The following is a 22,653-nucleotide window of genomic DNA, read 5'->3' as shown; positions in this document are numbered from 1 at the left end:
ATGGCTGCAAGTTCCCCCATCAAATTGCAGGCTCCTCTAATACAGGGGCGCTGTTTTACAGATGCTGTACTGTGCTGTCCCAGTAACATCTAGTAGCTTGTTCTAAATGTTCAGCGTAACCATGCATTGGAGCCAGAGGCGGTAACTTAGGGCAGCATTATTGTTGAGCTGTTATTCTGAGGCAGAGCATATGAATCATTAAAGTGATTTGCACTTTCCTGTTATTTAGTAAGTACATTATCTTGTTCTTGCCAGATTTGAATCTGAAAACTTTCTCTCCCCGTGGTTCCATTTAAACAGCATGTTCTCTTTCTAGAATTTTTTATGTTAATCCTGTTTTCTTCCCTTTTGTGTTCGTCCTTGGACTCTTCCTGCATTTTCTTTCTCCGCGGGAGAAGCATTGGTGTTTGTCACCTTTCTTAAGGAGTCCGAGGCTTCTCCGAGAGCCTAGGCTGAGAGTAAAGGCTCTGTGACCTTTAAGTGCATGTTTTGGTCATTTGTTCTCGTGTGTTACCAAGTCCATACAACCTCTAAGGACAATGTGTAGGGCTATCTCAGCATCTGAGGGCACCCTTCTTATGACAGTTATCACTGTTGAGCTTCTGGAATGATCCAGCTGATTCTAGCCAGTTAAATGGATTGTCCACCTTCCTCAAGATGCCCCTGTCTGTCAGGACGGCCTATTCAGACTATTTTCTGGCAAAGTATATCTTTGTTAGCATTCTCCCTTACTAGAACTATAAGGAATACCAGATAGACTTTTAGAAATAAACAACAAATATGAGCCTTAACACACAAGTGTTGAGTCTGGGCATAGAAGGAATTCTCTGTAACTAAGAAATGTTCATTTAAAGACTAGAATATGCAGGAATTATTAAAAAAAAAAATAGTGAAGGGGGTGCCTGGATGGCTCGGTCGGTTAGGCGTCCGACTTCGGCTCAGGTCATGATCTCACAGTTCGTGGGTTCGAGCCCCACATCCAGCTCTGTGCTAACAGCCTGGAGCCTGCTTCGGATTCTGTGTCTCCCTCTCTCTCTGTCCCTCCCCTGCTGGCACTCTGTCTCACTTTGTCTCTCTGTCTCTCTGTCTCTCTCTCTCAAATAAACACTAAAAAAAAAATTTTTTTTAATAGTGAAGACATTGCCTTCCGAGTGTCATATAGGACTTTTTCTCAGCTCTTCTACCCTTGACATTGGTCTCAGTGGATAGACATCTAGCCTTTGCTTATGCTGGTCGCTCCGCCTAGAGCACCTGCTCACTTCTCCACCTGCTAACAGCTTTTGCACTCGGCAGACACTTACTGAGCATCTAGTCTGTGCCAGGTCTGGTCCTGCCCCTGGGGGTACAAAGTTGAGTAAGGCAGGGAACTGCTAGGAACTCCGTGCCTTAACCGGAGCCACATGTGAACAGTTTTCCCACAGGGCGCCCATAAGTGGGGTTACAGACGCGGAGGGAGCTCAGGGGAGGAGTGTGTTTCATTCTCTGCTAGTGCTTCTTGCTCGGTGCCGTCAGGACTTGATTTGAGCCCTCTTTTTTTCTTTTCTTTTTTTCTTGTTTTCCCAGCCCGCCCCTCCCCGTTGTCCACGTCCTCCTAAACAGCGCGCTCAGAGTGGTGCGTCATGTGTGTGTCCCACATCCCGACGGGTTCCTGAGAGGCGTGGAGACAAGGCCAGCCTCTGGCTCATCCTTGTGTACCCTCTTTTCCCTGTCACAGTGCTTTGCACGTTTTAGATTTATTGATTGATAAATAAATTGTTCCAGAAGGATTTGTTCCAGGAAGGGCTTGGAACAGCTTATCAAGATACGCGTGGTACCCACCATGTGATTAGATATAACATAACTGAAGAGTCCAGGGTGGGACCAAGTGTGGGAGAGGAAAGGATGAAATGAGAGGTGGGTTAGTGCTCACGAGACACGTCAGACATTCCGCCGTCTGCCAGAGGAGATCCGTAGACTTGGTTCGCAACTCCTTCCGGCTCATGTAAACAGGGAGGCAGTCGTTCCTGTGCCTTATGGAATGGACATAAAATGGAACCACCAACAACGCCAAAAAACCTTGTAATGGTACACGAGGACCAAGACATCTCTCTTCTGGGACCCCACCGCAAGGGCACTGGGTGATGTTCTGCAGTAATCTCTACATTGAGTAGCCTCATGATTTCCGTGTAACTGTTCCAGAGAACGTTCTGTAGTACAGGTATGGTCGGCCGCTTCCGCACAGAGCCACCTCGCCAAACACCAGCTACCCGTCTAACCAGCCAGGAGCCCCCGGCACCTTTCCTGTAGAACGGTGTTCCTTAACCTTTTAAAACTCATGGCCTCTTTTAAGAAACATAAAATCTCTTCCCTCTTCTCCATTCTGGCCAACTCCCCCCTCAGGTCTGGTATATGCAACCTCCATCCTCTCCAGCAAAGAATATTTTCTCTTGCTTTTTCTCGTTTTTGTTGTAAAAACAAGACTGACTTCCTTCTCATATGCTGTTACATTATATTGAATATGACTCTCATATACAGTTATATTATATTGAATATGTATATATATCATATGTGGAGGGAGAGAATATGATTTTTAAACTGTAAATCCCTATTCTACGAATCTTAGGAGTTTCTGGAATGGTACCTACTCTTGGTTAAGAGTCATTTCCCTTTCCTTTGATTGGCCAGTTGATTTAGATTGATAAGCTGGATTCCAGCTTTAAATCAAGGAGTCTAGTTAAAAGAGTTCGTACTCTGGATTTGTGTCAGGCTGGCATGAGACTTAGCCTGACAACTTATTTAAGCGAAAAAAGAGAAATCGCTCTAGAACTTGTCTCTTGGAATGGGCCAAAAGCTGAGGTCAGTATGCTAGCCTTTTTAGTCTACCAGACAGCTTGCAGTGTAACAGGCATTTTGCTGACTGTGGTGTCAACACACTTTTAAAGGCTACCCAGGGACCCCTCCCTCCCCTGTAATGGGCTTCAGATGTGAGGCAGGCTCTGCTTTTCCCAGGACCCAGCTAATAAGACAGGGTACTTAGAGTCTGCCATGTGCTCGGCTAAGTGCTTTTGAATCTGTGACAGATTTTTATTTTCTCCCATTCAGTCTTCAGAATAAACTTGCATTTTACATAAGAGAAACCGGAAGTTAAGAGACCTGCCTGTTGCCGTTTTCATGTCACGCTGTTAGGGGTCATCACCCTGTCCTTGTACCTCTGTCATATCTGATGAGACCCTTTCATTTGGAACAGATCCCACGCCTACAGGGCTCTTGGGAATTCTTCAGAGGCTCTAGGCTGTCCTGTGGGCTTGCTCAGATGAGCGAATCGCTTAGAAATAGTGAGGCGCTCTGGACCTTAAGGGGTATTTATTTCAGTTACTGAAATGTCCCCTGAAGTACATGGTGGTTCCACCCAGGTAACATGAGCGCTGGGCCTGGGGGCCGCCCCCTCTCTCGGGTTTTCGGGACGTCCCTGAGCAGCAGCTGCTTTGCCCCCTTAGCCACCGTTGGGATTGCCCTCACTTTGTCAGACGGAGGGATTTTCTCTTTTTCTGAATATTGCCTTTAAAAACCACTTTGTGTTTTGGCAGTTTCGGTTTCTGCAGTATTTCCTTACTAACGGTTAGTGTTCTGATTTTCTAGCTAATCTTTATGTGCTCCCTCTGGCTGAGAAATTGTATCCTCCATCCCTGAGTCTCCTCTCCTCTCTTAAGGATTCTGCTGTTTTCCTGATTCTACACTGCTTTCCTGAGCAGGACCTGAGATACAGCTCAGCATGCTTCTCTTCAGCCTCCCGGCCCACACGGGCACAGATCTGTGCTCAAGGGTGTGCCACCAGTGCTCCTACAGCGTCCTTTTCTGAGCAGCTCTGGGTTTACCGTCCTTCCTCTTCACCAGACTCGTGTGTGTCTAAGTTTCTGCTTTTCCCTTCCTCCGTTGTCCTCTGCACCTTTCACGTGTGTGAAGTCCACTCTGGTTTTCTCCATTTGTTTATTAGTTTCTGTGTGACTAACTCGCTTTGTCCTTGCGTTAACCCATCTATAAAATGGGCATCATACCAGTCTTTACTACGTCAAAATAGTGTCGATGATCAAAGGAACGTGCGTGTAAGTACCTTTGGAAAACAACAACAGAAAAGATGCAGTTGTGAAAAGATGTAACTTGTAATTGATCCTAATTTAATGAAAATATAGCAAAGAGTAATACATGTGTCCTTTATTCAAAGCCATCTTTGATTAAAAACCATGGTGCAGTTTAAATGTTTCGTCGGCATTGGTTATAACAGGATTTGCCGTGTATCTTTCACCCCTCAATCATCTTTTGGATTGTCCTATGAATCTTCTCTGCGCCTTCGGATATCCTTGAATGTTGTAGAAACCTGGGAAGGGCCAAGTGTGAGCACTGAAGAGCTTCTCCACGAGCCTCCAGATGATTCACTGTCCGTCTTCCCAGTGGGATGGCAGCCCTTAGACTTCCCTTGCCGTCACAGTAGACTTGGGGAACAGGCAGCGGGCACTTGAGGTCCTCGTTCTAAACTCAGAGCCTAGCACACTCACTGGGGCATCGAGCTTGGAATTGTGGTCTTGGGCAAGCCACCCCCTCTGCTTGCCTAGTGCTGCTCATCCCTGGGACAGTGTTTTATGGCTGGCGGTGGGACTGCTACCCTGCTTCTTTCTGCAGGGTTCTCAGGCCCCTGTGCTTGCTGTGCTAGCCTGACAGATAAAATGATCCCCCTGGGGGCACCTGGGGACAGTCTTGTAGCTGTGGACCCATGCTTTGACAGAGGAGGCTTGTCTGGAGTGTAAACGAACCTGTCAGAGCAGAACCCACGGTCCCAGGGTCACCTTTAGAAGCGAGGGCAAACTAAATTCAGTGCCTGCTCCCTTTCTCCCCTGAGAAATCCAAACCAGCTTTGAGATGGTTACACTTTGATGGTAAAATGGGAGTGGGTGTGGTTTAGGGAAATAGCATCTGCCCCGCATGACTTTGGGGGCCTGACAGAGTGATCCAAGCGGACCCGAAGTCTGATTCTGGTGTGACGTCTGGGCGAGTGACTCAACCTCTGAGCCTGTTTCCAGTTATAAAACGAGAGATAAACCTACCAAGTAAGGTTCCAAATAAGGTTCCTCGTGTGTGTTCCCACTAATTTCTACATCCGTGGGCCAGAGGAGAGGGAGGGGGTCACAGAGGGAGTTGTGATGGGAAGGTGATAAGAGCTATATCTGTACACCACAGCTAAACAGTGACAAGAATGCAGAGAGGTGTAAATGCCAGGGTGGGGGGTGAGAAGCAAGGAGATTGGGGGGAAAAGCCAGGGCCAGAAATGGAGTGTCCCTGTCCTGTATGTCATGCTCCTGGGAATTCAGCATGACAACCAGCCTCTCATATACACTTCCCTGTTTAGGATGGTGATCCATAGAGTTAGCAGCCCGTGCTGCGCTGGATACGTGTGAGATTAATAATATGAAGCAGCATTACTGAGCCACACTGGGGCATAGGTTCTGTCACAGCCACACTGTGCAGTGTTTCAGGGAAGAGCCCAGAACCCCGGGTTGGTCTGCACTCACGCTCCCCCATCATTCACTCCTTTGGTGCTCTGTTTCTCCAATGAGACGGTAAACTCCCTTGGCAGCTGGGAATTACCCTCTGTCTCCCTACTGTGCCTACCTTGATGCTCCCGAACATTGGTGTTTAGTGAACCTTTAAGCAAAAATAAAAGTATTATTCTGGAGCACAGTGTCTTACTCATTAAGTGATGCCACTGACCCAAAAGTTCTTTCCAAGACAGGTGTGGACTTGGGAGGAGGAGAGTGCTGGCTGTGAGAGGGCCGGCTGCAGGACTGCTGCTTCCTGCCACAACGTGACTGTGCTAAGAAATGTAAAATTATTAAAAACGGGGCAACGTGGTTATTACTATTTTACAGCCGAGGAAAGTGAGCTTCAACGAGGTCACACTGTTTGCATATGAACTCTTGGTCTGGTGCTCTTTCTACTTCCCTGACCCAGAGATCCGCTTTCGGCCGAAGTGATAGGCTGGTCGCCCCCCAAGTAGAGCGTCCGTTCCTGGGGCGAGGGGTGTTCACTATTCCCCCATCCATTGTTCTGCATTGCCCACCCCAGCACCTGCTGTGGTTTCGACATCACCTCTGGTGAGCTGGTGGTGAGAGGGCCGAGAGTAGGGTGAACACGGGTCGTATTCCCGAAGAGGGAAGGGCTGGCAGGCATTTTATGGCTCGCCTGGTGCCCGGGACTTTGCTGGGCACTGCAGCGCCAGTGTCCTCGCCCCCACTTCTACCCTTATAAATGAGAGACTCCAAGAAGTAACCACTCGTGGCCCGAAAGCCAGTGGGAGCGGCGAGGGGGCGGCCAGGGGAACGGGCTTCGCCCCGCCCGCCCCCCCCCCCCGTACTGGGGGGTCCTCTGCCTGAAGATAGTGGGCTTGGGCGCCCGCCCTGCGGACGCGGTACCCAGGCGGTGGCCGAAGCGACGGGCGCGGCGCCTCGCATCTTGCGGGGGCGGAGCGGCCGCGAGCGCGCCAGGGGCGGGTTCCTCGGAGCAGGCTCCGCCCCCCCAGGAGCGCGGGTTTAAAAGGAGGGAAGGCTGGGGCCCCGGCCGTAGTGGCTGCGAAGCGCGCCGGGGCGGAGGCTCGGTGAGGGCACAGCCATGACCCTGCGGGCGGGGGGCGCTCGGCTGCTAGGCGGCCTCCTGCTCTTCGCTCTGCTCGCTGCGGGCGCCGCGCCGCTCAGCTGGGATTCTCCGGAGCCCCGCAGCAGGGCCAGTAAGATCCGAGTGCACCCGCGGGGCAACCTCTGGGCCACCGGTAAGTCTTCGGGACCCGCGCAAGCACCCTTCTCCGTGCTCTGATCCCATTTCCCTTCTCAGGCCGTTCCTCAGCCACGGACTCTGGTGTCTGCGCGGATGAGGACCCTGGAACCCGTCTAATTTAATAGATGGAAAACTTGAGACCCAGACAGTTCAGTGACTTGGCTGAGATCGCTCAGCCAGTTAAAGCAGAACTGGGGCTGGATCCTAGATCTGCCTGCCAGCCGGTGCCCCTGGCCTTAGGCAAGAGTCTACTGAATCCTCTTGTGTCCTCTGGTGTGTCTTCTCTGCCCCTGCACCTGGCAGACACTTCTTCCTTCTCCACTTTCCTCCTTGCCCTCGCCCGGCCCCTGGAAAGCAGGCAGCACAGCTGGCAGAGTTTCCCTCCTTCCAGCTGTGCCATCCTCTCCTGTTCGGGAAAAGCGGAGGTGGGCTTTGCTACCAACCCCGGGGTGCTTGTGGCTCCTTGGTGAGGAGGAGAGGGAGGAGGAAGGTTGCCCGTGGGTCTTCCTGCCATGAGACTGAAAGTTGGGAGAGGTGGGGAACTTTCCCACTGAGATGGGATCCTCTCTCCCCACCTTCCTTGTGCCTTGGCACCTCCTTTCTAGGTCACTTCATGGGCAAGAAGAGTCTGGAAACCCCCAGCCCATTCCTCTTGGGAACAGCTCCCCACATCTCCCTGAGGGACCAGAGACGGCAGCTGAGTCACGATCTGCCCAGGATCCTCCTGCTAAAGAAAGTTCTGGGCGTGAGCCTTAGCAGCCCAGCACCTCACCCCCAGGTGAGCCAGGCTCCCACCTCAGGACCAGGAGAGACCCAGCTGCTCCTGGTTCCAGCACGGGGCTTAGGGTGTGACTTCTCCCCAAGGTATGATGGGCCCCAGAAAGCCAGGGATTCCAGGCTCTCCCCATGATCCAGAGTTCAAAGGGAGAAGCCAGCCTCTTGCAGCAGGACGTGCCCTCCACCCCCAGGCCTGCCCCACCCCAGCTGCCCACGTTTGCCGTGCCTCGGGGATACTTACGGCTACAGTTGGGACCCTGAGGCCCAGAGAGGAGGAGAGTCAGCATCCAAGACGGAGTCCAGACCTTGTTCGCCCTGACCAGTGCTCTTCCCAGTCACTCGTCTGCCTCAGTGACCCTCAGTGCAGGGTTTCTCAACCTCAGGACTCTTGACATCCTGGGCTGCATAATTCTTTGTTGTGGGGGCTGTCCTGTGCATTGTAGGAAGTTTGTAGTATCCCTTGTCTCTATCCACTAGAGCATCCTCCCCCTGCCCAGTTGTGACAACAGAAAAACATGCCTCCAGACATTGCCGGAGGCCTTCTTTGTGAGGGGGTCGGGGGAGGGAGCCAGATTACCTTTGGTCATAAACCACTGACCTATGAGATCCAAGGCCCCAAAGTAGAGCCAAGCCAGCTTTGGTCTCTGGCCTGGTAGAAGGGCAGCTCTTCATTCCCTGCTCCTGAGGCGGCCCCCACCCCACACAACCTTCCCGGTACTTTGTTACTGTGGGCAGAAGGCAGTGTAATGTGGTAGAATGTGGGTTCTGGGGACAGCGTGCTAGGCTCCTAGCCTAACTAGTAGCTGTGTGACCTTAAAAATGTCACTTAACCCCTCTAAGCCTCATCTCCCTCATTTATAAAATGGGATTGATAGCGCCCATCTCATATTAAACAAGACCGTTCGTGTCACATGCTCAGCATGACGCCTGGCACATAGAAAGCACTTCGTAAACAGGAGCTATCAGCAGCACCTGTTACAGACTCACCTTCATACCTCCACTGTGCCCAGCATATAGTGCACACTTTTTGAAGGAAGGGAGGGGGCATTCCCTAGAGAAGGTCTAACTCCAGCCCCAGTCAGCATGCCTGGTCTTCCTCATGCACAGAATTGCCAGCCCCTGGGGACCTCAGATGTAAGAGCCAGGAGCTTGGGCTGGCTGAGTCTGAATGGAGATGATGTCACCTCTGGCTGGGGCTGCTGGTCTTGAAGGCCTAAAGCATGCAGACCAACCAGCAAGTCTCAGAGGAAGCAGTACCTAGCACTAGAGGATGGGGCTTCAGAAGTGAGGTCTGGGGCAGAGCTGAGGGCGGGGGAGGGAAAACGTTGACACTGGCCCAGGGCCAGGCACGCACATGGACTTCACTTCTGTGATCTCCTTGACTGTCATGATCACTCTGAGGTTGGGCTGTCACCCTGGGAAAACCACCACCCCGACCCCTCCCACCTCTTCTTCTGGGAGAAAGGTGCTAGGGGGAGGCTGCCTAGACTAAGAGCCTGCCCCTGCCTGCCTCTGTGGACGCCTAGCACTTAGGAATGGCAGGATGCCCCTGTCATTTCCCCCCTCCACCCAGGTCAGTTCTTCTGTGTGTTCCCCTTCGGTACAGGAGGCTGCTGGTGCAAGTGGTGCAGAAGTGACACCATTAATGAGGAAGATACGACGACGTGGCTTGGACCGTGCCCTACCAGGGGAGGAGCTGAACGGGACCCTGGCAGTGGCCCCATCTGGACGTAAAACCTGGCCTCAAATCTCTGTGACTCCATTAGTGTGATTTCTGGTTGTGTCGCCAGGAATATTGCCAATGCAGACACAAATTATGTCCCTGCTGTATTTCTTGCTTCCCTGTTGAAGTTGTGAATAAAACCCAGCTCTTTATGAAGCATGTCTGATCCTCTCCTTCCAGCTATGTTTGAGGGCATGGGAGGGAAAGGGGGGCCGAAAGACTGGAGGACAGGATGCTCAGTAAGATGGAGCTGGCTCCAAAAAGCCAAGAAAACTTCACGACACCAGCCTCCTGAGGACTTCGAAGTCAGTCGCTCATTCAGCAAGCAGGTACTCAGGGCCTGTTATATATGCCTGGTCCTGTGCCAGGCGCTGGGTTCTTACTCACCTCTGCCACCTGCTGGCACAGGCAAGTCTCATGTTTCCTCTCCCGTAGAAGGGAGCTGCCTACACTGCAAGATGGGGTTTTGCTCACCGCATTTCATTTCATTCCCACGCCAAGCTTCGAGGGGAGTGCTCAGAGCATGCAAGAGAGTGAGCCGAGCTAGGATCCAGCCCTCGCTGTCTGCTTACTCTCTTCTCTGGCCTTTGGTAGAGTTGCCAGAGGTACCAAATAAAAATAGAGGACACCCAGTTAAATTCTGATTTCATTTAAATAATCAATAGTTTTTTCGTATGAGATGTCCTAAAGACTGCATGGACATACTTATAAGAAAAAAAACTTGTTTATCTAAAATTCGAATTTAACCGGGCATCCTGTATTTTCTCTGGCCTTGACCCTTTGCTCTGCAAATATCCTGTCGTAAAACGGGCGGGTATTAGGTCCCTGAGGCCCCGCCCGGAACTGACATCCTGGGAACCCCGGATTTTACGTCATTTTCCCCGGAGCTTTTGCCGGGAGAACCCCGGACCCAGCCGGTCAAGGGCACCGCGCGCTGGTGCCGGCGGTCGGACACCTCTCGGCCCCGCCCCGCTGGCGTGAGCCACGCCCCCAGCCCGAGCCGGCCGCGCCCACTTCTCGCGAGAGTTTCGCGCCTGCCCGGGAAGGTTCTCAGAGGCGGAAGTGGGGTAGCGGAAGCGGCGTTGCCATGGAGTCAGCGGAGGACTGGCTGGTGGAATCCTTGCGCTTGTAAATCCTGTGGGCCTGGGACGTGGGACCCGGGCCTGCAGCTGGCCGCGCGGGGGGACGGGTGCGGGCTGGAGCGCGTGAGGAACCCTGGGGTGGGCGGGGGGGGGGGGGGGGGCGACACCGAGGACTCCGCCTGGAAGTCGGCTCCCGCGTCTGGGAAGCGGCACCCGCCTATGTGCGCCGTTGTGTGGGGTACTAGGAAGCGCAGTGCTTGCGGAGGAGAATTAATCACACGAGCCACCAATTATTTTGCGCCAGCCGGAGTGGATCTCTGATCAGATTATCTGTCTCTCTGCTTCCTCACATCAACCTTGGGAAGGAAGTCTGGGTACTCTGGGAATCCCATTTTATAGATGAGGACCGAGGCTCAGGGATATTGTGACTGGCCTGGGCCCAGTCACACGGGGGTTAAAATGTGCAACAAGACCTGCTCCCAGGTCTGCCTCACTCCAGAGCCTGGGTCCCTTACCCACCGGATCACACCGCCCTCTCAGAGTTCTTGAACAGCTGTAGAGTGGTGCGCTCCATGTGACATTGTGTCTTTATCATGCAGGTACCAAGATTTCCATGCATTCGACCTTTCCGAAGCCACACGAGTCCTTGAATGGATTGATGACAAAGGTGATGTGCCCTACCTGGCCCTGAAGGAGATGGAATCTTCCTTCTCAGTCTGGGACTCTGAAGCTCAGCCCAGAGGGACCCAACCCACACTTCTGGGAATCTGAGGCCTCTTCTTGGTCTCGTAGCAATGTTCACACTCCGTCAGCGCTTATATTCCTCTTATTAAGGTCTAAGTCTCTTCCATTCCCCAGTACAAGGCTGCATACCAATGGCAGAGGAATTTGTCTTTGCTTTGGGGGATTTGCCGGAATTTCTAGACCCCAGCCATGGTCCAGAATCTTCCTAGCAGTTTGTCACAGCTCCTTCTTCTTTTTCCAGGAGTCTGTGTTGCTGGCTATGAAAGCCTGAAAAAAAATGAGATTCTTCATCTGTTACTACCTCTCAGACTTTCTGTAAAAGAAAACCAGGTAACTAGAAATATAAATGCTGAGCATGTGTGTCTCCTTTTGTTAAACCTTTAGGGAGTTCCTGTTGTCTACTAGGTATTGCGCTGGACACCAGAAAGAGAGAGGGACAAACACTGGTTCTCCCCTTCTAGTCTAATAGAGGGAGGCAAGTACCCACAGAGAGGAGTGCTACAGAATGTCTGAAATTTACGGGGGCTCCTAGAGGAAGAGGGCAGTTTAACGTCATCAAAAAGAGATCCAGGGGCACCTGGGTGGCTCAGTCAGTTGGCAGTGTGACTTCGGCTCGGGTCATGATCTCACAGTTCGTGGGTTTGGGCCCCACATCGGGCTTTGCACTGACAGCATGGAGCCTGCTTCCAATTCTGTCTCCCACTCTCCCTGCCCCTCCCCTGCTCACACATTCAAAAATAAACATGAAAAGAAAATTTCTTTTTTTTTTTAAATAGATCTAGAGAGCCATTAGGGTATAGAGGGTGGTGGAAGCCCTTAGAATGGTTGAGATCACCTAGGATGACTGTAGTGTCTCAGGAATAAAAGCAGAAGATGTCCAAAGATAAAACTTCAGGGAATACACGCAAGGAACGGTTAGAGGAAGACAAACCCACAACACCTACTCAGAAGGAATAATAGTCTTCGAAGTAGGAGGGGTGTCAGAAAAGGTCAGTGTTTCAGAAGCGAAGAGAAGAGAACATGTGAAGAAGAAAAGAGGTAATACCTGCCCAGGGTTGCTGTGGAATCTCTCAGACCCATCTCATAGGGCAGCCTGACCTTTGTTTCCCTGGGGGGAAGCTTCCTGCCTAGTGCTCTTGATGCCCCACCCCCCCCCCCCATCCCCACCACTCAAGCTTGAGCCGGGAGCTCGCTCACCCATCCTGAGCCTTGATGAGAGGCCTTATTTACCTCCTACCTCACCCCTGGCTTCTTTTGCTTGTGGCCACCTCCCTTCCCTCTGCTTCCGGTTGCTCACGTGGAGATAGTGGAGATAGTGGCGTCTGGTGGCCGAGAGCATGAACTTTGGTCAGACAGATTTGGGTGCAGATTCACAGCGTAATCCCTGTGTGACCTTAGAAAAGTTGCTCAAGTGCCCTGTGCCCAAGTGTTGTCATTTTCGAATCGGAGTGATTACAAGAACCTACGTGACGGGGTGGTTGTAAGAATTCAATGTGATGATGTAGAAAAAGCACTAAACACAGTGCCTGACACAGCGAACACTGGACAATTGGTGGCTGTTGCATTTTTATCGTTAGAAGAACCGGGGCGCCTGGATGGCTCTGGTGGCTAAGGTGCCCCACTGGCTCAGGTCACGATCTCACGGTTTGTGGGTTTGAGCCCTGAGTTGGACTGCCAGCACAGAGCCTGCTTGGGATTCTCTCTCTCTTTACCTCTCTCTCTCTCTCTCTCTCTGTTCCCCCCCCCACCCAGAGTTCGTCTGAAACGTTCCTTGGGAAAGCAGGCTCTCTGACCAGCCACCCCTTTGTATTTCAGGGCTTATTCCCAGAAAGAGATTTCAAGGTACGCCACGGAGGATTTTCAGACACGTCTGTCTTTGATCTGAAGCACGTGCTGGACACAAGGTATGGTTAGCTCCGTGACCCAGCCCTTCCATTTGGGGTGGAGCGGCTAGAAACGTCCGGGGCGTCCTGCCTCTTGATCGCCACCTCTGGCCCTACCCTCTCGGCACACAGGCGCGCCCACACATCCGAATTCACAGTATTAAAAAACCATTGTTCCGGTAGCTTCATGTCCCTCGCAGACCTGGGGACGAATGTTCCCCACAGAGCACCAGAGCTGTTCCAGGGAGTGCAGTTTGTCAAAGAGCTGGTGCTGGGTAGCGGGGACTAATAGCCCCAGTCGGTGGGGGCGGAGAGTCTCTGGGTCAGGGCTGCGTGTTCCGGCTCCGTGCTGGTGTTCTGTGAGGACCCACCAGGCCACGTAGAAGCCTGGGCTCAGTCCCGTGACTCCCTTGAGCTCTGGGGCTGTCCCTCATCTGTTACATGGGGGTGACTGGTCTTGATGACCCCTTCCTGCAGGAAGCTCTCCCGGTGTGGGGAATGTAGGGATCCCAAGCTGAGGGTGCGTGTGGGGGGTGGGGAGGTAGGCGGGGGAGCGCCCCACCGTCTGGACTGATACTTCCTATCTGGTTTGAATAGGTTGCTGGTAACCAGTGGTCTTCCAGGTTGTCACCTGCATGTGTGGCAGGTGACAGAGGACAGTGGTGAGTGAATTTGACGTGGTGGGGGCTGGGCTGTAAGAAAGCCTGATACTCCTACACCCTGCCCCCAATGTAAGCCAGTTAAGAAGAGCCTCAGGGGAGCCTGGGCGGTTCAGTCGGTTGAGCACCCAACTTCGGCCATGATCTCACAGTTCGTGAGTTTGAGCCCCGCGTCAGGCTCTGTGCTGACAGCGCGCCTCAGGTCCTCCATCCGCCTCTCTCTGCCCCTGCCCCGCTTGCGTTCTATCAAAAATAAATAAACGCTAAAAAAGAAAAACAGCATTCTCGGAGCCAGGCGGGAATGAAAATGCAGTATCTACTTGGTCGTGGGCAAAGATGCATTAGCTACCAGAGTCCGGCTTACAGCTCCCAAATGGAGCTTCCTGTAGCTCGCTCCAGGAACTGAGTTTGCCGACCCAGTCGTGAGCAGAGCACCTAGTGAAGCGGCGCCTCTGCCCCCGGCAGGGGCGGCTGCGAGGGCAGAGCTGGGGCCGCTCAGGTGAGCTCGCCTCTTGCAGGAGGTGGCGGCGGGGGCAAAGAGGTCCCCTTTCTTCGTGGCCATGGAAACTTAAGGAGCGAGCAGGAGGCGAGGCGGGGCTGACCAGTCTCCCTCTTAGGTCACTCTGCTCCCTGGCGGGAACAGGAAAAGGAGCTGGGAGTGCTGATCCCGTTCCCTCACGCGGAATAGGGCTCCTTCCGGCAGTGGCTTTGCGGGTTCCCATCCGGGAGGCGCCAAGAGCTTGCAGCCCTGATCCAGCCCCTTCCATCCTCCCACCGTCGGCCAGAATGGAGACGAGCCTCGGGGGCTCAGGACCACTGTTGGAACCGACCCTTTGCTTGTGTGACCCTCTGTCCCCGGCCCCATGCCGTCTCACTTAGACGCTTCCCAGAAACTGGCTGGCAGCTGTTGGCTTCTCCCCAAGTTTCACTGGTACAGAATGGCCGCTCTTGTGCTCATTTGCTTTTCGAAGTCGCTGACTCAGAGGGCTTTTCCCTCGTTGTTTGTCACTTGTCACTTGTCTAATGTTGTAGCTGCCAGTTTGTATCGTTTCCTTGTACCTATGATGATTTTTTTACAATTTTATTGAAATTCACACATTGTAAGTGGACGGTTCTGTGATTTGTAGTACATTTAAGAGCTGTGCAGCCATCACTATAAATCAGTTTTAGGACATTTTCATAACCCCAGTAACATCTCTTGTGCCGTTTACTGCTAATCCCCATGCCCACACCTGCCCCAGGCAACCACTAACCTACTTCCTGTCTCTATAGTTGGTTCGCCTTTTCTGAACATGTCCTGTCAGTGGAATCGTACAGTATGCAGTCTGTTGTATGTGGCCTCTTTCGCTTCGCACAGTGCTTTGAGGTCTTCTGTGTCACACCTGGTGGCACCTGGTGCCCCAGACACTGTCAGGACGAACGGCAGTGATACATTGTGAATCAGTGGTTCCTTTTTGTGGCCGATTAGTATTCCACTGCGTGGATCTATTCTATTGGGCCAGCCTTCACCAGTTGATGGATCTGATTTTTGGCTATTATGAAGAATGCCGCCAAGAACATTCATCTACGGGTCTCCGTGTGGACATAAGTTTTCATTTCCCTTCGATAGACAGGAGTGGAATTGCTGGGTCAGGTGGTAAATTTATGTTTGATTTTTTAAAGAAACTTCCAAAGTGTTTTCCAAAATGGCTTCATTGTTTACATTCCCCTCAACAATGTGTGAGGGTTTCTATTTTTCCATGTCCCCATTAACATTTGTTTTTGTCTTTTTTGTTAAAGCCATCCTATTGAGCGTGAAATTGTTTCTGCTTGTGGCTTTCATTTACATCTTTTTAATGACTAATAATATTGAGCATCTTTTCATGGGCTTATCAGCCATTCATATATCTTCTTTGGTGAAATGCCTATTCAGATCTTCATGAGGCAGTTTTGTTGTTTTTTTCCCCCACCCCCAGCAGGCTGAGATGGCATGCTGTCCCAGGCCCTTTGATGTTCTGGTTTCACTATACGTTTAATAGATACTTGCTCAAATTAACCAATAATCTGTACAAGGTGACAGTAATATTAATAAGCGTATTATACTCCAGGCACTGTACCAAGTACTTTCCATGCATGATATCATTATATTCTCAGAAGTCTGAGAACAGAGTCTGTCCCAGAGAAGCTAACTTGTTGAAAGTTACAAAGATAGTAACACGACCTGGTCATGGGTCTAGTGTAACTTCAGGGTCTGCTCAGAACCGTGTCAGGGTCTAAGTATAGTTAGATGATAATAATTGATCTCAGTACAGGTGTACGGGCTCTGAAAAAAAGTGGTAGGGTACTTACTGAGCAGCAATGTGGTCCTTGCCTCCATTTTGCTTTGAGCTGGTTCCTGGAGGCAGATTTGTCAATGAAAGGGAACATTTACGGGGGTACCAGCTGCCTCAGTTTGTGGAGTCTGTGACTCTTGATCTTGGGGTGATGAGTTTGAGCCCCAGGTTGAGCGTAGAGATCACTTTGAAAAAAAGAAAGAAAGAAAGGGGCATCTGGGTGGCTCAGTCGGTTAAGCGTCCAACTCTTGGTTTCAGCTCAGGTCACGATCTCACAGTTTATGAGTTTGAGCCCCATGTCAAGCTCTGTGCTGGCAGCACGGAGCCTGCTTGGGATTCTCTGTCTCCCTCTCTCTCTCTCTGCCCCTATCTCATCTCTCACTCTCAGAATAAATAAACTTTTTATTTAAAAAAAATTTTTTTTTTAAATGTTTTTATTTATTTTTGCGACAGAGAGAGACAGAACATGAGCAGGGGAGGGCCAGAGAGAGGGAGACACAGAATCGGAAGCAGGCTCCAGGCTCTGAGCTGTCAGCACAGAGCCCGATGCGGGGCTCGAACCCACAGACTGTGAGATCATGACCTGAGCCGAAGTCGGACGCTTAACCGACGAGCCACCCAGGCACCCCTAAATAAACTTTTTAAAGGGGAACAGTTATGATAATTACTGTTACTATTATTTGTAGCAGTAACTAACATCTCATTCAGTCAACAGTTCCTCTTTGTGCTCTTTGGATGTGTCCAGCTGGGGATACAACAGCAAAGCAAAAACATAGATGCTGCTTCTTTTCTTGGTGCTCATATTTGGTCACATATTTTGCCCAGTTTTTGATTTACCTTTTTGTCTTCAATGAGTTGTAAGAGTCCTCTGTACATCCCACATACAAATTATTCGCCCAGTACGTGTTTTGCTAATATTTTCGCCCAGTCTGTAGCTTGTTTTTTCACGTTCTTAAGAGTGTTTTGAAGCATAAGAGGTCTACATTTTAATGAGGTCCAGTTTGTCAGTGTTTTCTCTTAAGGACTGTACTCTTAGGGTCCTATTTAGGAAATCTTTACCTAACCCACAGATCGTCCCCTCTGCTTTGTTTTATTTTTCTCCCAGAGTTTGTTTTAGCACCAGCATTTAAGCCTGTGATCTCTTTAGTGTTCCCTTTCGTGTATGGCTTGAAGTAACAGTCGAAGTTCATCTTTTTGCATGGAAATATCCAGTTGTCTCTTCCCTGTTTGTCAAAAAGCCTTACCTTTCTCCGCTGATTTGTCTTGATGCCTTTGTTGGAGTTGCCTAACCATAAATACGAGGATTTATTTCTGGACTCTCAGTTCTGTTCCACTGATCTTTCTGTCTGTCCATAATTATGCCAGTAACTTTTAGTTGTTTCTTTATCTTTGCCTAAAAATAGGCCATGTGGGGTGGCAGTTGTTTAGAGATGAGTGGGAGAGGAGTCTCACCGTGTGGAGGCGCCTGTTTGGTACCAGGTGCCAAATAGGACCTAAAGCCCCAGGCCCAGGAGAGCTACTGGCCGAAGGGGGCTTGCTTTGACATTCATGTGGGAATGGGAGATCAGATCAAGACTTACCTTCCCCTAGATATTAGAGCAGAATATTCCAGAGCCTAGGGAAGATTGGCCAGCTGTTTGCCTAGAAGCCTAAAAGCGTAGCATTACCTAGGTGAATGTTCCAAGGTCCAGGTTTTGACCCACAGCTTTGTTGTCTCAAAAACTTGACATTGTTACCACGTCCTAAACTAATCTGTTTATAGAGGCAGACGTACTCAGCAGACTCAAAAGACTGCCATGAGTATCCCTAAACGTGGAATATTCCAGGTCCTTATTCTTTGCCTATAGAAGATGGAATGTAATCAAAGACTGCGTGCTAAATGAAACCGTAACAAGAGGAATCAGCTGAGAAGTTTCCAGATTGTGTTTCTGCACGTTGTCTTAGGCAGAAAGTATAAAACTTGAGAAGGCTCTGCTGGCCAGTCCTCACTGCCGTCCGTGCCCCTGGTGAGCGCCCAAGGCCTCTTCTTTCACTAGGGCTGGGGAAACCATTGAGCTGGATGAATACATTTCGAAAGGTCTCAGCTGAATTTCACCTGCTGTATCCACTCTGAAGTTCAATATTCAGTCTGGCGTGGCCCCTCCTGCCCTGGACAGACCCCAGTGTTTTCTTTGTTCCCATGGCTGGACAGCCCCCTCTCAGGGACACCACCGTCCTTTAGATCACCGTTCATCCATTTGCTCGGTGTTGCAGATGAGGGCGCCATTCTGACTCCTTAGGAGTGTGCCTACCTCTAGCTCTGACCTACTCTGTGTTGGGTTAATCCTCAGCCACAACCTTCTTTTATTGCCAAGTTCTTGGAGGTGCCTCACTGTCTTTTGCTTTGATTTTCTAGTCATTTCTCTTTTCCGTTTGGGGCTGGTTTGCTAAATGTGGTGTGGATTCCCTGGAGGAGAGCATTTTACCACTGACTAGAGAGAGGAGGAGAAGGAGGAGGCCTGCACTTCTTTCTGAAAAGCTATGAAGTGATTCTCCAGTCAGGAAGCTCCAAAGCCTTGTTACCCACCCCATCTTTGAAATAGGTCTCTGACGGCTCTCCCGTGGCCGCCTCCTCTCCCCCATCAGAGGACAGATCACATCTGAGCAGCAGGTCCTGGGGAATCTGTTCCAGGCTCCTCAGAGGGTGTGGAAAGGAAAGAGGGGCTCACACGTGGCCCAGGAGAGTCAGGAAGGCTCTCCTGGGGCTGGTTTGAATCCCAGCCCCATCGGTGCTCCCCAGAGACCAACGCTGGTCCTGAGGCTCAGCTGTTGTGTCTGCGTCTGCTCCTAGCCTGCGTAGCTCCTGTGGAAGGAGCGATTACGTTCAATAAGTCTGGGGCAAGGCCACCCGGAGCCCGTGGGCTTGAGGAGCAACACGCAAGGGCCGTCTGCATTCTAGCCCGGCCCGGACACGGCCGTGCACCCCTGGGATGGGAACGCTCTCAGGGGGACTTGCTGCCATGTGCTCGCTTGACAAGCCACGTCAGCGTTCCTTCTTACCCGTTCCTTCCTCATGCTGGCTTTTACCTAGCCTGCGGAATTTAAAGAATAGATAGGTCTCCGTTTTCTTCAGAGAATGCGGAGACCAAATAATGAGCCTGTCTTGGAGCAAGAAAACATAAAGTGGAAAATATGCGTCCCCCACTGCAGCAAACTCATTGTTCTCAGCCGAGTCCAAAATGGCTGCCATTAAGAGAAGCAGCAACCGTAGCAGGTGGCGGTGAGAACCAAGCAGGCTGAGACAAACACAACTGAAATTTCCTTCAACTTGAGGTCCGGCGACTCTTCTGTTCACAACGTCGTGGGCCTTCCCGCCCCGTCTGTGTCTGAAGACGACATCTGTGTTGTAACCATTACTTGTTGGGCTTCAGCAGATCGCTGGAGGTCGTGGAACGTGCGTCTGAAAACATACTATTGGTTCGTGGCCTCTGTACCGTTATTTTCACCTACGATGTAAATGACATCATCAGGGTGCTCTCTGCTTTCTTCTATCTTTATTTGTTCTTTGCAAAACTATAAAAAGCCCCAACTGCTCTTGGGGTTCTGAGGTGGCTACTATGGCTCATTATCTCCCCTCCGCAGAACCGTGTGTAGGACAGATTGGAAAGAGACGAAAGCACCTGTGACCGTTTCAGAAATGGGAGCGGAACCCAGTGCTCGTGTCTCACATCCTCCCTTTTGCCACCTGTCAGCTCCCTTTCTCTTCCTTGACCTCCTAAAGGCACGAGGGAAGACTGCTGGCCGGCCCTCACTTTGTGAGGTCCGGAGACTTCCTCACCGTCCCGGGCTTCAGCCTCTCCTCCTTTCCCCCCAGACGTCATTCAGGCTGTCGGCACCATTGCCGTGCAGGAGGAGGAGGGGAATCTCTGGCCTCGGGTGGCCATCTTCTCTTCGCTGGCCCCCGGAGTTCTGCACGGGGCGAGGCTCCGCGGTCTGAAGGTTGTGGATCTGGAAACTCAGAAGACCACGTACTCCTCAGGTACCGCAGCAGCTCGGCCCTTGCCGGCCTCTCCTGGCGGCCCCCCTTAGCCGTGTGAAGAAGAGAGTTCAGCCGCGTGTGCCAGGTGCTGGGGAGACCAGGTGGAGGCGAGGCGGGCCCTGGCCTCGAGGGGCTCCCGCACCGGGGCTGGAGGAGGCAGGCCCGGGACCGGCACCGACCCAGCCGGGCGGAGCGTGGCGAGGTGCCTGGGGCCAGAGGGAAGCTTCCGGAGGACGGGGCTCGGACCCGGCCGGACTCCTGTGACTCCAGCAGCTTTTCTGTGTCGCCGTGTGTCTTTCAGGGGTCGGCGACAGTGAGGAGCTGAGCAGCCTGCAGGTCCTGGACGCAGACACCTTTGCCTTCTGCTGTGCCTCGGGCCGGCTGGGGCTCGTTGACATCCGCCAGAAGTGGGCGCCGTCAGAGAATGCCGGCCCCGGCCCCGGGGCCGCTGCAAGGAGGTGGTGTGCTGAAGTTGGGGGCCGACGCCGGGGCCCTGGGCCCAGCATTGCCAGCCTTGGCTCAGACGGGCAGCTCCGTCTCCTTGATCCCCGGGATCTCTGCCACCCTGTGAGCTCGGGGCGGTGCCCCGTGTCCGCACCGAGCCCCGCCCCAGAGCTGCTGCGAGTGACCTGGGCTCCAGGCCTGGACGACTGCCTGGCTATTTCAGGTACCGCCGGGCATCCTTTTGTGTCTGTTACTTGATCCCTCTCTTCCAGAGGACTGTATGGTGCTCAGGAAGGAGCCCGCAGCCCCGTAATACATCTGGCCCGGAGCTGAAAGTTTGAGGTCAGCTTTCCAGGTGCTTCTCTGGCAGGCCCTTCCCCATTCTGGCTACTAAACTTCCACGTCGGTAGCAGGCCTTTCCTACCTGGGCGGGAGCTCGGAGCCGACGTTGGCCGAGAGGCCTGCAGAGAACGAGGCAGCAGGGTGGCCCCGGGACGGCTCCAGGAAGAGCTGAGGGTATGGCAAAGTGCTTCCCAGCCTGCTTGCTTTTCGAATGATAGCAGGCCACCGGGTCCGTAGGCTCCTGGGTCTGGCCTGGCAGTTTCTAGCCGAATAAGGGTGTTAATGAGCATCTCTAAAAGCCAGTGGGAAGGATCCATTGAAGGGAGAGGTTGAGAGAATAGTCGAGAGATTAAGAAAAGATCGTTGATAATGGCAGGATCCAGAAAGAGCAGAAGGAAAGAACCGAGCTTGGTGGAGGAATTGGCTTTTTGGTAGCAAGTAGACAGTGGGCTGGAGTGAGTGTGGGTAGAGCTAAGTCATGGGGGACAGGAGGGTGCTTCTCTCTAAAGCCTTCCGTATCCCTGCCAAGCAGGAGGCAAGGCCATCTGCTGAGAGGGTTCACATGTGGCAGGACTGGAATTGGAGGCAAGACTCAAAAGACTCTGAGGCCTCAGTTCCCTGGTTCCCCAGGGAATAAGAGTACCGATTTCATACAGTTCTGAGGATTAAAAGAATTCATGTCTAGGATTGGCCTCACACCTGGCACATAATAGATGAACAACAGAAATACACCATCACATGCCCTGTGGAGCCGACATTGAGGGCAGAGGATATGTGCCCTTCGGTTGGCTTCAGGCATCTTTTCTTTTTTTAAAGTAATTTCCACTCAGTGTGGGACTCAGAGTCATGACCTTGAGATCGAAGAGTTGGATGCCATACCGACTGAGCCAGCCAGGCGCCCCTGGCCTTAAGCATCTTGTTATTTGACTTTTCATCCTATAGCCTGTTTTAGTACCACAGAGCAAACTATAAAATTACTTTAGGGGTGGGGCGCCCGGGTGGCTCAGTCGGTTAAGCAGCCGGCTCTTGGTTTCTGCTCAGGTCAGATCTCATGGTTCGTGAGTTCGAGCCCCACATTGGAGTCAGCACTGACCGTGTGGAGCCTGCTTGGGATTCTCTCTCTCCCCCTCTTTCTCTGCCCCTCCCACACACTCACGTTCTAAATAAATAAATAAATAAACAAACAAACTTTAAAAATTACTTTAGGGGTGCTTGGCTGATTCAGTCAGTAGAGCATGCGACTCTTGATCGCAGAGTCGTGAGTTCAAGCCCCACGTTGGGCATAGAGATAACTTTTTTCAAAAAAATGAAAAATTACCTTAGAGTTTCAGTGTCAATCCTCTCTTTTCTTGTTCTTCCTCAGGTTTTGATGGGACAGTCCAGGTCTATGATGCCACATCTTGGGACGGAACGGGGGGCCAAGTAGAACCTGTCTTCACTCACAGAGGTCACATCTTCCTGGAAGACCATCAGACAGATACTGCGCCACTGGTCACTACCCACACCTGGCACCCCCACAAGCCGAGGACCTTGTTATCGGCAGCAAGCGACGCCTCTCTGCACGTGTGGGACTGGGTGGACCACCGTGCGGCCTGCTGACTCCAGCCTCTCCCTGCCCAGGCCTCTAAGAAGAGAAGGAGCTACCGGAAAGCCAAGGTACTGCCTTAGGACTCAAGTGACCACAGGTCCCCATTCCCAGCCCAGTGGCCTCGGGCTAATTAACCAGCTTCTCTTAGCCCCAGTTTTAGTGATAACCGCCTACCAGGGTTGTTGGGAAAGTCAGAAGTAATGTAATGTATTAAAAAATAATTGGCAAGATGCGTGGCGCAATAAACACTTGGCAGCGACCGTTTTGCCCTCACCCCACC

The 22,653-nt window shown here is 51.9% G+C and overlaps 2 protein-coding genes across 6 annotated transcripts in view; both read left to right on the top strand.

Moving 5' to 3' along the window:
• The first annotated feature begins 6,578 nt into the window (after window positions 1-6,578).
• Window positions 6,579-9,457, top strand: NMB (neuromedin B). Its single transcript, XM_025919662.2, has 3 exons — window positions 6,579-6,796; window positions 7,407-7,579; window positions 9,185-9,457. The coding sequence occupies exons 1-3, from the start codon at window positions 6,640-6,642 to the stop codon at window positions 9,347-9,349; spliced, it is 495 nt and encodes a 164-aa protein (XP_025775447.1). The 5' UTR covers window positions 6,579-6,639; the 3' UTR covers window positions 9,350-9,457.
• Window positions 9,458-10,280: 823 nt separating this feature from the next.
• Window positions 10,281-22,653, top strand: part of WDR73 (WD repeat domain 73) — a 28,037-nt gene continuing 15,664 nt past the window's right edge. For 4 of the 5 annotated variants that reach the window (XR_015252953.1, XR_015252955.1, XR_015252956.1 and 1 more), the window contains exons 1-8: window positions 10,281-10,429; window positions 10,983-11,050; window positions 11,369-11,457; window positions 12,943-13,031; window positions 13,608-13,672; window positions 19,835-19,999; window positions 20,301-20,666; window positions 22,149-22,441. Coding sequence is in view for 1 of the 5 variants with exons in the window: in XM_086711637.1 (XP_086567763.1) it covers window positions 10,389-10,429; window positions 10,983-11,050; window positions 11,369-11,457; window positions 12,943-13,031; window positions 13,608-13,672; window positions 19,835-19,999; window positions 20,301-20,666; window positions 22,149-22,384 (1,119 nt within the window). In the remaining 4 variants the exon portion in view is untranslated. Of the gene's footprint in view, window positions 10,430-10,982; window positions 11,051-11,368; window positions 11,458-12,942; window positions 13,032-13,607; window positions 13,673-19,834; window positions 20,000-20,300; window positions 20,667-22,148; window positions 22,604-22,653 lie in introns of those variants that run through there. The other variant, XM_086711637.1, reaches the window with a different exon arrangement.

Source organism: Puma concolor, chromosome B3, assembly GCF_028749965.1.
Source record: "Puma concolor isolate L17-30 chromosome B3, mPumCon1.1.hap2, whole genome shotgun sequence".
NCBI classification, from domain to species: Eukaryota; Metazoa; Chordata; class Mammalia; order Carnivora; family Felidae; genus Puma; species Puma concolor.
The sequence above is the reverse complement of the archived record's forward strand: the minus strand, read 5'-3'. Positions and strand labels throughout refer to the sequence as shown.

Coding starts and splice junctions, on each gene's coding strand:
- NMB (XM_025919662.2), top strand. CDS start 6,640: ATGACCCTGCGGGCGGGGGGCGCTCGGCTGCTAGGCGGCCTCCTGCTC. Junction 6,797..7,406: donor GGGCAACCTCTGGGCCACCG/GTAAGTCTTCGG, acceptor CCTCCTTTCTAG/GTCACTTCATGGGCAAGAAG. Junction 7,580..9,184: donor GCCCAGCACCTCACCCCCAG/GTGAGCCAGGCT, acceptor CCTTCGGTACAG/GAGGCTGCTGGTGCAAGTGG.